Source organism: Drosophila takahashii, chromosome 3L (assembly GCF_030179915.1).
Source record: "Drosophila takahashii strain IR98-3 E-12201 chromosome 3L, DtakHiC1v2, whole genome shotgun sequence".
Lineage (NCBI taxonomy): Eukaryota > Metazoa > Arthropoda > Insecta > Diptera > Drosophilidae > Drosophila > Drosophila takahashii.
In genome coordinates this window covers 12,862,904-12,874,994 of record NC_091680.1, presented here as the reverse complement: position 1 = coordinate 12,874,994, position 12,091 = coordinate 12,862,904, and the positions used below count along the sequence as shown (strand labels likewise).

Below are 12,091 nucleotides of genomic sequence, written 5' to 3'. Positions count from 1 at the left end.
AGATAGGGAAATGTACCATGTACAAAAAACAATGACACCCGACCGACATATCAGCAAAATTAAAAGAAATAACAGACATTGAACATCGGTAACAAGAGCAACATTGGGAACAACAGCAACACTACAGCCACAAGACAACATGGAAAGCTTTACATACTCAAAGGCAACAGTAGGAAAGAAAGACGGTCGTCCGAACAAAGTAACAACAGCAACAAAGAACTACAAAACCCGCAATACTTGTAAATAGCAGTGTGGCCAACACAACAGCAACAATAGTTGCTACAATAACAGCAGCAACATTGAATGTAAAGTCGTAGTCCTCTTTTGGCTCAAACACTGGAAAATATTTGTATAATCTATAAAAGTAAAGGAACTTAAAAAAATAAGTAACGAACAATTTAAAAATTAGATATTTAAATCCCTCCGAAAATCAAATTAAAAATTATTTTTGAAGCTTAAGGGACTTTTTTATTTGTTTGTAAAAATGGGTTTTGATAAAATGTTTAAAATAAAAATGGGACTTAAGTAAACTTTTACGTTTTATATTTCACCTTGTAATCAAATTTAAATCTATTTAATCATAACTAACTTGGTTTATTAACTTTTGATTTCCTGTTAATAGGTTACAAGTTACATGTTAACGGTTTTTTCTTCTAGTGTGACAATCAGTCCCATTTATTGTTTAGTACGCGACTAGAATTTATCATTAGTTTACTTGTTGTATACATATACAAATTATGTTTGTATATGAGAATATATACCATATAGATTAACAATTGTAATCGCTGTTGTTGTAGCTGCTGTTGGTTTTGCCAAGCGAAACGAAACGCAACGAGCAAAACAAAAAGCTATAGGCAGTCAGCAAAGCAACGACAACCGACAACTCGGGTGTTGATGTGTTTTCGAAAACATTGCGTCATTTCCAGATGGCAAGCTTTAAGCCAATTCGCCCCCCGCACACAGTACCCCGAATGCCCCCTGCACTACGCCCCTGTGCAGTAAAAAAAACACAGAGACCAAGTGGCAGACGATCGAGTTGGATTCGTAGAAAAACTGAACAAATTCTACGAACTGAACTTGGGGATGTCGACGCCTATATCGGAAGGCAAATGGCAGTGTGGATACTGACACGTATATATTTGGTTGTATGTATGTATATAGGGGGGTATGTGTGCCTGAACATGATTGATATTTGCTTGCAATGATTACTTGTAGTCGCAAAACTTGTGATAAAACGACAAACACAACTCGAGATATTTATCGTGTCGCGAAGGAAATTACACAAAAGTTAAGGGCTGCAATTTATGGGGTACTTTTATAGGTTCTTTGACTTTTGAAGACTTAATGTGACTTAATTATGAGTTATTAAATTATGAATTATTTGTTATTTTGGCCAATATAGCTGCTAAATATTTTTTAAGAATTTCAGAAAGTACATATTTAATTCAATATTTTAAAACTTTTATAATTTAAGTTGCTAAATTTAAGCTTATTACAAATATTTATAAACATGAGTTATATATTAAAAATAGATACAAAATATAGAAGATATTTAAATATTGAATAAAATATGTACTTTCAAAACTACTTACTAATATTTGGCACCTTTTCCAGTATTATTTTTTAAAATATTTCATTAATTTTTTTTATCAAAAATTAAATTTCTCGCTCCAGCTTGAAGAGTTTACGTAGTACAAGTAGTATGCTCTGCAATATCTATGCCACATCCGCAAGAAGAACCTTTGGAATGAGCTATAATTGGATGAGCTGTGGATGAACGTAATCTGCAATTCCAGACAGTTGGGCGACTTCTTAGAGCTGCAGCACAATGTTTTCCTTCGCTAGTAGCGATTATTTACCACTGAATGCAATTGCTTTGGGCGGAGGGCAAGTAAAAGATGATTAGCAACGACCTTAAATAACCTACTGATTCTATAGACGCGCTGCAATTGTATCGTCTCGAAACTATTTACTTTCGGAACGGATTCGACTGCAAATATTTACCTTGTGTTCGAGCTTTTCTTTGATCAGCTAAAAGCAGTAGGTGGTTGATTTTCTTTCAAAGTCGGAAACCTACGTCAATGCGGGATCAATGGGATTAAGCACTGCCATTATATTGCTCCATTTATCACTTTTAACACTATATAGTGCAAACAGACTGTTTGAGCTATAAAGGAACTAATTTATCACTTATCGCTGATCAATGGGAAAATGAATACAACACAAATACAAACCTGGAGCTTTTCACAAATATCACAAAGCATATTTGTTCATGGCAAATAAATATTAATAAAAATGCAGATAATACCTACATATTATTACTAACACGATTCGTCATTTAATATCGTATGCAGTCATTTACTATTTATATACCAAATTTTAGCAGGATTTAAATGTTGTTAATTATGAATTAATAACTATTTGCTTGATGGATGTGAACAGTTGGTTATTCAATTTGCGTCATCGATACCTTAAGTTAAAATCCAACCTTAGAAATCCATTTAAAAATGTTGACCCAATTGAAAGATGGGAAGTGTTTCCCATCCGAAGCAGTCAAAAATAATAAGTATTTCAAAGAACCATTTGGATATTATCATTTATTCAAGGCTATAAAAACGCCGCGTAAACAAAATGCCCTAAAAAAGTGTAATTTGCTTAGGGCAATCCATAAAAGATAAATTAATTATTATCTTTTTTGTATATTTTTGAATTGTTTATTTAGCAATTAATGTTTGCTTTGTTGCCCCTCCTTTTTAGATTGCCTAGTTCTTTGATACAGTTGAGAGCGTTTGTGATTTATGGACGAGACCCTCGACGAGTATGTGAATGTAAATGTGAGTACACGAGTATGAATATGAATAATCGCATCGAAGGCGAACAACGAGCCTCATTGTTTTGGTCGGTACGAGTAGTTGCTCAATAGCCGACAGTCGGAATAATTAGGCAATACCGGGCATACAATAGAACCCTTTTACATGGCTAACATATTAAGGACTGGAGCTGTGATAATGCGCAATTAGTTGGTTACCCATTACCCCGATTTTATTGGTTTATTACCAAATAGATAGCATGAAATAACGATAACAACAAAGTTACACTCGTTTATTACAAAATTAATATCCTGAAAAATCATCAAAAAAACATTTTCTCTGTAAATAGAAATCCATTTCAATAAAAATCCCAGACATTTCCCCTAAAGGGCAATAAAAGTCAATTGTGTCATTTTCAAAATGAAATTCAACATTTCTGCATTTTTATTTGGAGCCCTTTTGCTCGAATCAAATTAGTTATGCATAACAAAAATTAAGATTTGCACATTTCATGTTTCATTATTTTCTCTTCTCTGTTTTTTTTTCTTTAGGACTATTTACAGAATTAAGTTTATACATATGGATTGGCATACGCGATAAAAAGTTAATTAAATTTACATGTTGTTACGGCTTCATTTATTTGCTTTACACGTCGATTTTTTGCAATCATTTCGCGTTTGTTTGCTGTTTCGCTTTTATGCATAAGATAACAAGGCTTAATTGACTAAAAAAAATAAAGGCACCTGAGTTCAAAGTGTTATTGCCAAATGTAAATATATATAATAAACGAAAATCAAAAATATAACGCCTGTGAAATCAAAAAACGATAATCATAAAAAGTACATTTATAAACGTAGAATATATGGGTGTGTGCATAAAAATGCACACAGCTAACGTAAAGCATTTATAATTAATTCAATTTAATTAATGGTATGTTTGTTTCGTCCCTAATTCAACTGCACTCCTTTGACTGACTGACTTTCAGATATATACTCACTGATATCGTTTATGTGTTAATAAATGTAGATAGAGTAAAGATAAAGTACTTATATGGTCTTTGTCCCTGAATGAAATGCTCATGTCGCCCCCAAAACCCCGTGTATTATGTAGGTACCCCCAGTTTGTTTTTGTTTAGAATTGTTGGCTCTGGTTTTGACCCATTGTTGCTTTGCTGACTAGTGCGTTGGTTGTCTCTCCCCCCGTTCGTTTTGTCTACATATATTTATTTTGGTGGACCTTTAATCGAATCCTCCCCATCCTTTCATTGCATATTGTACAGCTGCGGTGGCTCCTTGCTGGCTGGCATCCCCTGATCGTATTTCCCCAGCTCGGCCTCGTAGAGGAGATTGTTGATCAGGTGCTTCACCACGATCTTCGACTTGGATGTCTTCAGCTTGCGTATGGTTATGGCCACGTACTCCCCGAATACCCCATATTCGTCCACATGATTGGCACTCAGACCGCCGCCCCCGATGAGCGGTTTGGGGGGCGTGGTGCCGCTGTTGCTGCTGGAGCTGCAATTGCTGGATGTTGCTGTTGGGTCCAGCGAGGTGTTGCTGGTGTGGCCGGCGATGTTGCTGCTGCCGCTGCTGATGTTGTTGTTGTTGCAGTTACTGTTGCCGTTGCCATTCGACGTTGAGAGATCACGATCACGATCACGTTTTTGTGCCATGTTACTGGAATGTTGTTGCTGTTGCAGATGCAACGATTGTTGCTGCTGCTGATGTTGCTGGTGGTGGTGGTGCTGCTGCTGCGGTTGCCCGTTGCAGTGGCTCAGGCTAAGACTGTGATTGTGGTTAAAGTGCTGCTGGAGCGCCTGAAACGCGAGCTGGCTGTGGTTCATCTGCTGATGTTGCTGCTGGCCAGCGGATCCGCCCGCCCCCGCCGCACCGCCCACCGCCTTGATGGGCGTCAATGTCAAAGCGCCCACAACGTGCTCCACGCCCATCGCCTTGCGCTTGCGGTGGTTGTACGTTAGATCCGTCGGCTTGTAGTAATTTATGGGCGACGGCGTGCTCGTCCGTCGATCCAGCATCCCCAGCTCCGATTCGTGTTCGATCTGGTGGGGTTTAAAAAAATATGGGGATGTGTTTTAGACGGCGCTGAAAGGAAATTTATTGGCAACGCACTTAGCCATCATTTTATTGCCCTTCGCAAAAATTAAAACTCAAGGAGTTCTAGAAAGTTTACAAAAAAAAAAAAGTTATTTTCATTTATGTTTTAATCAATTTTTTTTATCAGCACCTCTAAAAAGTTTATTGTGTCTAATTTATATAAATAGGTACGGTAATGAATTTTCGTTTATTTTATTATTTGTTATAGTAATTTATTAATTTATGATTCAGAAATTATTTTCAGTTCAAATTGACTCATCTTTACTTTACCTATAGGTGTGTTTTTCAAATTTACTGTTTTATTTGCAAGCTAAAATAAATGAAATTCCCCCCAGTAATTTAGACATATTAACGAAGGACGGGCACTTCCCTTAGTAAAGTAAATCCGTTCAACATTTCATCAGCCCTATTTATTATTTTGATTAAAGATGGGCCCGTCAAAAGAAAAACCGGAACCTGTTTTACTATACTACTTATACATCTATAGTATCAACGTCTGACGAAATCTTCGCTGTGTTGTTTCATCAACTATTTACTAGACGCGCATCGCTTTGTATACAAATAATATAAACAATTCAATCCGTAGGTTTGCCAAGTGTCTGAAGGGAGAGCAGTCAGAGACATGTGGGTACTTTGATAAGCCCCTAGAATCGAGTCATTTATTCGCTTGTGGGCACAACCTTGTCTGGGAAAGTATAGGAAGTGAGAGCTTTCTAAGTCAGGCTATTTTGATAATATATGATTTATAAGAAATTATTTGGAAGCGCTCACGTTTCAGTTCGTAAAATTCAAATTTTTTAATCAAAAAGCCCAAGTGATTCACAGGCTTTCAACTCCTACTGCTTATCATGCGAGATACACGGATGTATCATATCTGCCCTGGCAACACCAACCAATGACCTTCAGAAATTAAAAGGTTTCGACGGTCAATGTGCAAGTTGTGGACGTCATAAATTGATAAGATTCGTCATCGAATTAAGTTAGTTACAGAATTTTAAACACTGTTGCCTTATCAAATAATAAATAATCTAATCGAATTATTTGCTTTGCGCTTGTAATCAGAAAAATATGAGAAGAGGTGGAATCTGACCAACTGACCAACGTATTATATCATTGGAGTTAAATAAAAATGTCTGCAAGTGAATCGGTTGTAAAATCAGTATTAGCAGTAACAAAAAATATTTTTAAACAAGTTATAATAAAATATTATTTTAAGATTCCTTTAATAAATCTATAAATTAATTTAATAATAATATAATTAATTGCAGTACTCCAGAAAATGATCGATGTTTCTATCAATTCGAAATGCATTATTCAAAAATGATTTTATACCCCAGACCCGTGTCAAAAATGATTCTCTAATTACACCCACAGATCACTTGACATAACACTTCCCTTCATAGGTTGAGATAAAAAAATGTTAAATTATCCCCCAACAACGGACTTCAACCTGTCGAATCAATTAAAGTGCGATTAACAATCAACGGCAGGGTACTTACAATTTCTGTTTTCACATCTTCGGCGCTGATATTGCAGTAATTCTCGCCATCCAAATCGGAAGAGGAACGTGTCTGCGAAGATCGAACAAAAAATCCAGAATTAGCGGAGATCGTAGAATCAACAACAAATACAATTATGGCAGTGTGGAGAATTTGCCAGACAGATAATGAGAAAAAACAACAAAATAATAATAATAGTGGACAGACGCAAAGCGAGAAACGCGAGAGAAATAGAAAACAAATTAGAATAATAATAAAAAGCAAACACAAAAGTGGATGCAGACTCGCAAGTCGAGCCGCTGGCGATTAAATTAGTCACGGCGGGGCAAGGTGGCCGAGGGGCGGGGATAGGTGGCTCAGGGGCGTGGGCGGTACGGGCGGGACAGCAGCCAAGTCAACATCGAAGTGGACCAACTGGTGGACAGACCCACAGACGGACATGAGACGATTGACCAAAAAAATAAAGACTCACGAAAATAACACAAGAGATGGGAGAAAAAATCAAAGTGAGGACTATGGAATACCCTAAGTTTGTCTTAAAAATATATTATTTTAAGTAACTAAACTATTTAGAAACATACATAAATTTAAGAATGATGTTAACTATTTTTTTTAATATCCAAAGTTTTTAAAATATTTTATTCCAGACTCTCCATCTCATTATGATAAATACTTTCAGTAGCTTACAACAATGTATTGTAAAATAAATATTTTTCAATAAATAGAAGGAAAATAATGTTCATGTTTAATATAACTTCTTAATATAATCTTTTACGATATTTTAAAAACATAATGGGTTCTTTCAAATAAGAATATTTACACTTAATAATAATTACATACACACAAGTGTTACTTATCAGACTCTATGATTGGTGATCTTCAAAATAATAGATTTTCTAATGGGAATATTAACGATTTGTATTTTTTTTATAATGATACTATATTATGTACTTCTTGTCTTTTAATTATAGATTAATACATTTCCGGGAACCCGATCGAACTAGCTACTGGGCATTATTGCGAACACTTCTTCAAAGCTCCGGAGAAAGCTCGCTTTACAGTTGAAGTTCCTCGATTACTGGTCGAGCTTCTGCCCAAAAGTCTCGTACTTTTTTCGGGAGAGAATCGAATCAAATATAAAACCGAACGAGCGGACGAGGCGACATAGGAATACAAAAAAACGCAGTCCAGCAACTTGCTATATTGCCAAGTGTGTTCGTATGTACGAATGTATGCATATTGGAGCAGCTACTGCTGCTCGGGGGCGGCGGAGCATCGATGCGGGGCCAAGGGGCGTGGTCGGTGCAAAACGTGGGGCCGCCGATTTCTACGGCTGATGCAACACACATGTGTATGCATTATAGATATATGTAGGTATGGCGTGGTGTATAGCAGAAGCGGCAGCGCAAATCAAAGCCAGTTGACACACACACTGGCACACTAACACCAATACTCGCTTATCAAGCGCAACGCAATAGCAGCTACCGCGCACAGTGGGCAATATCTATTTTAAGAGAATAATAACGCCGAAAAATGTTGTTCCAAACATGTAATTTAAAAATTAAAAAAAAAAATAAAACAAAAACTGAATACAAACAAATTAGTAAATAAAGTGTTCCTTAAAAAACCCTTAAATATTATAATTATTTTGACATTAACATATATCTTTCCTATTAAAAAAGATTTTTGATAATTGCAAAAATTCACATTATAATATATTTTGTAGTGGCTTACAGGGCGCATTATAATAAAATTAATCATACGCCATGTGTATCAAAAAGAGTTCTTTATTTTCTGACTCTTCTCTGAGCAATTGTTAGATATGGGTAAATGGTTGAATTTTTTATTAAGTAGCAAGACCAAAATATTTGACCAATAAAAAAAGATAACATTTATATTTAAAAAAAATAAAATTACTCATACGACATGTTATCCCAGTTATACTCTCAATTACAATTTTGGATCTTAAAATTCTTTGAAAAGTGATTAAATCTTTAAAGTTATTTTTTCGTAGGCTCAAAAAAGTTCAAAATTCTTTTGGGTAGTTTTTTAAAGAATTCATTTTTAACTAGGTCACTGATTCACTAGAACACTGTAGTTCGAATGACTAATTGGAAAAATTATTCAAAATGTTTTGTACCTAAAATAAAAGCTATAAAAGTTTAGACCGACCACCTGATGGCCCCACTTATCGCTGGCCCCACTGTGCGCCACCGGTTGCGCCGCTGCTGTTGACGAACCGCTAGACAGCGACGCCTGCGACGGCGGGCGGCGACAGCAGCGCGTGTGCTGCCTGCTGCCGCAAAACAAGTCAAACCACTCGCACACTTACACAGGCAAAGCTCCAAAGAAATACGAAAAAAATAACAAAAATAAAAGACGGACAGGGGGGAGGGGGCGAAAAAGGCCGAGAGACACATGCAAAATAGGTAGAGGTGTTTTGGCTGGGCTAAAAAACAAAAAAATCACTTACCACAGCCGCCGAGGAGGATTCGATGAGGGCGCCACCGCCGCCCGCCGCCTCCGCCTCCTCGAGTTCCATTTCCCGAGCGCCGTCCAAATCGCCAGCGGCATCGCCGTCCCGCTCCCGCTCACGATCCCGGGCATTTGCCGCAGCCGCAGCGGCAGCGACGGCGGCCACAGTGGCCGCGATTCGAGCGGTCAGCTCGTCGTGCTGCTGCTGCTCCACCTGCAGTATGATGTCCCTGTCCACCAGCTTGTCCGCTTTCAGTTGCGCCAAATCCAGACTGTGCATCAGGGTTAGCTTCTCGTCCGCTTCCGTTTCCGCCTCACCATCTTGATCTTGATCCTGACCCGGATGATCCTGATCCTGATCCCGCTCGCCGTCGAGTATGAAGCGTATGGCCTCGTAGGCGAACCACATCGGCTGATAGATAACCCCGCGCGATCGGCCGCTCAGGACCTTGCCGTGCTCGCGATGAAAGGAGCTGCGCAGGGACTTGATCTTCGACCTTATCGATCGTATTTCCGTTCCATATTTCTGACTCAGGAGCTTCAGCGCTTCGTATTTCGTCTGCTTGATGTGATAGCCCTTGGTGTTGGGATCCCAGAGGACTCGTTGCCGGCGATAGTCCTCGATGAAGTTGAGGATCGTTGAGCGGGACCATTCAACGCGATCAGCTGGCGTTGTTGTTGCTATCGCTGTTGCTGTCGTTGTTGTTGTTGCCGCAGCAGTGGGCGAAAGTGGGAGTGGCAGCGAGGCAACATCGGCTATCAAAGCAATGGCATTGGAGTTGGCATCGAGCTTGAACTGCGCCGCTGCTGCGCTGCTGGACATTGTTGTTGTTGTTGTCGGGATGGTGAAAGTTTTCCCAGCCTGCGGGGGGTGGTGGGTTGATGGGTTGTTAGGTTGGGTGGGTGGTGTGCGGTGATAGGAAAAGGAGTGAGAGAGAGAACGCAACGCAACGACGCGACGAAAAAAGCGTCCACAACACGTTGCTTTTGACTTTCGACTGGCGGCAGCAGCAGCGGCGGCGGCGAGCGTTGTTCAGCGTTCGTGTTTCAGCTGGCCGCTTTTGTATTTGTGTTGTATTTGTGGCAGCGGCAAGTGCGGCGGCGGCGGCAGCGGCAGCTCAGCTGCACTTTGTGCGAGCGAGAGAGCGAGCGAGAGAGAGAGCGAAAGCGCCAACTGGCGAGCGACGTCCAAAATCAACGCAAAGGTGTGCGACTTTGCCGTTGCCTCTCTTACACACACACACACACACACGCCGGGGCTCTTTGGTGTGAGTGAGTGCTGCAGCAGGCGGGCTTTTTGTTTTTTTTTTCGCGACCTGTTGTTGCTCGCTTGATAATGCTAGGCTTTGTTGTTGCTCGCTGCCGTCGCTATCAGCTGTTTTATTGCATGTTGTTGTTGCCGCCCCAAAGTGCTGTCGTTGTTGTTGTTGTTGTTGCCACTAGAGAGAGAGCGCCGGCCAACAAACACGGCTGTTGTTGTTGTAATATTTGGTTTCTCTGGTTGTTGTTGTTTTTCGCTGGTGTGTTTCTCGGTGTTCTTGGTTGTTGTTGGTGTGTTGTTTTATGGTTGTTGTAAGTGTTGGTGTGATTATTGGTGTTACTATTCCTAAAGTGGCTGTTCTTGGTTTCTATTTATTTAGTTGGTGTTAGTTTACCTATTGGTGTAAGTGTTGGTGTAGTCAAATCGCTTGGTTGTTGGTGTTGTTGTTGAAGTTTTTCCTTTTCTAATTTGTGTATAAGTGTTGTTATTGTCAATCGTTGTTGCTTGTTGTTTTCTGGTGTTGCATGAATAGTTGTTTAGTGTAGTGTTACCGTTTGTGTTGCTCTATGCATTGCAGTTGTGGCATCAGATGTTGTTGTTGTGTCTTCTGATCTTCCAGCTGATGTTATCACTTTAGTTTGTTGCTGAGGTGATTTGTGTTGGTGGTTTTCCGTGCGATTGTTGTTGCTGTGGCTGCCACTGTTGTTGCTTGTGGCTATTGCTATTGCTATGCTGTTGCTGCTGCTCGCTCGTGCTTTTTTTCTGTCGCCACTTCGTCGACGCTCGTTCGCCGCTCGTCGTTCGCTGTTGAAATCACGATTTGTACTAATTTCACATATTTAAACTGTGTGTGGCATGCGCGCTGCTCCAAACGGGCCGGTTGCCGTTGTTGTTGTTGTTGCTGCTGCTGTTGGCCGTAAGTTCGTCACTTGCTCTTCGCTACCCCCGCAGCCCCGCCTCTTGGCCCGCACACCTTTCCGTTCGCTTTGCTCGTGTCGCGACTTGCGATCGTTGCTGCTGCTGCTGCTGCGACTGGCTGCTGCTGCTGTCGTCAACAGCCCCACGTTGCACAGTGGGCCCGATCCGATGATCGCTCTGCGCATGTGGCAGCGGCTGCCAAACGGCGGCGACCATGAGATGCTGGAAGCCAACGAGCACTCACACAGACATCTGGGCAAAAGCCTATTTTTAAATAGCGACACATGGCACAGTGTGGCGAATGCAGTTCACTTGTTGCAAGGTGGATCGTGAATGGGAAAAATATCACGCAATGATGTTGATTTTAAGGGCACTACCAAGTGAAATCAAAAGAATTGTATATGAAAAACTGAAATCTTTTACCTTTTTATTTTAATTTACTAAGTTTTGACATCTATGGTTATTATGGCTAAAATGATATAAATTTAAAATGTAATTTTGAACACACTAAAAATATAGAAGAAATGAACTTGAAGGTTGATTAATTTTGGAAATTAAAAAAAAACATTTTAGGTACATCATGATATTTATCTTTTGCCTCATCAACAACTATTGCTCCACTGTGCTTTTGGCCGCTAAAGCTGTAAATATGGTTGCTGCCTGGTCCTCTCACTCGCCCTCTCCCACTCCCTCTCTCACGCCTCGAACTTCTCTCATCAGCACGGTTGAGAAGTTGTTATCGTTGCCACTGTTGGTGTTGTTGTTGCTGCTGTTGGACAAAGCAAAAATAATAATAATAATAACAACAACACCAGAAAGCTCGAAAACACGGTAACAAATTTAGCGAGTCAGCAAAATAACAAAAAAAGAATCGAAAAAGGAATTGCATTTCACGGAGAATTTGGATGTTTTCGGTCTTGCCTTTCTGATATTATGTTTCATTATACCCTTTTATAAGGAAAATTTCGGATAAGCTCTTTCAGGTAATACCTTGTTGAGATAAAACTAGTATTT

General features: G+C 39.6%; 1 protein-coding gene across 1 annotated transcript; it reads right to left on the bottom strand.

The window, feature by feature from the left end:
- Positions 1-3,214: 3,214 nt before the first annotated feature.
- On the bottom strand, positions 3,215-11,228 carry Dyro (Dpt-YFP repressor by overexpression). Its single transcript, XM_017150487.3, has 4 exons — positions 10,711-11,228; positions 8,897-10,337; positions 6,424-6,495; positions 3,215-4,869 (listed from the first exon to the last, which is right to left on the bottom strand). Exons 2-4 carry the CDS (start codon positions 9,719-9,721, stop codon positions 4,072-4,074), a joined length of 1,695 nt encoding a protein of 564 aa, XP_017005976.2. The 5' UTR covers positions 9,722-10,337; positions 10,711-11,228; the 3' UTR covers positions 3,215-4,071.
- Between the last annotated feature and the right edge of the window lie 863 nt (positions 11,229-12,091).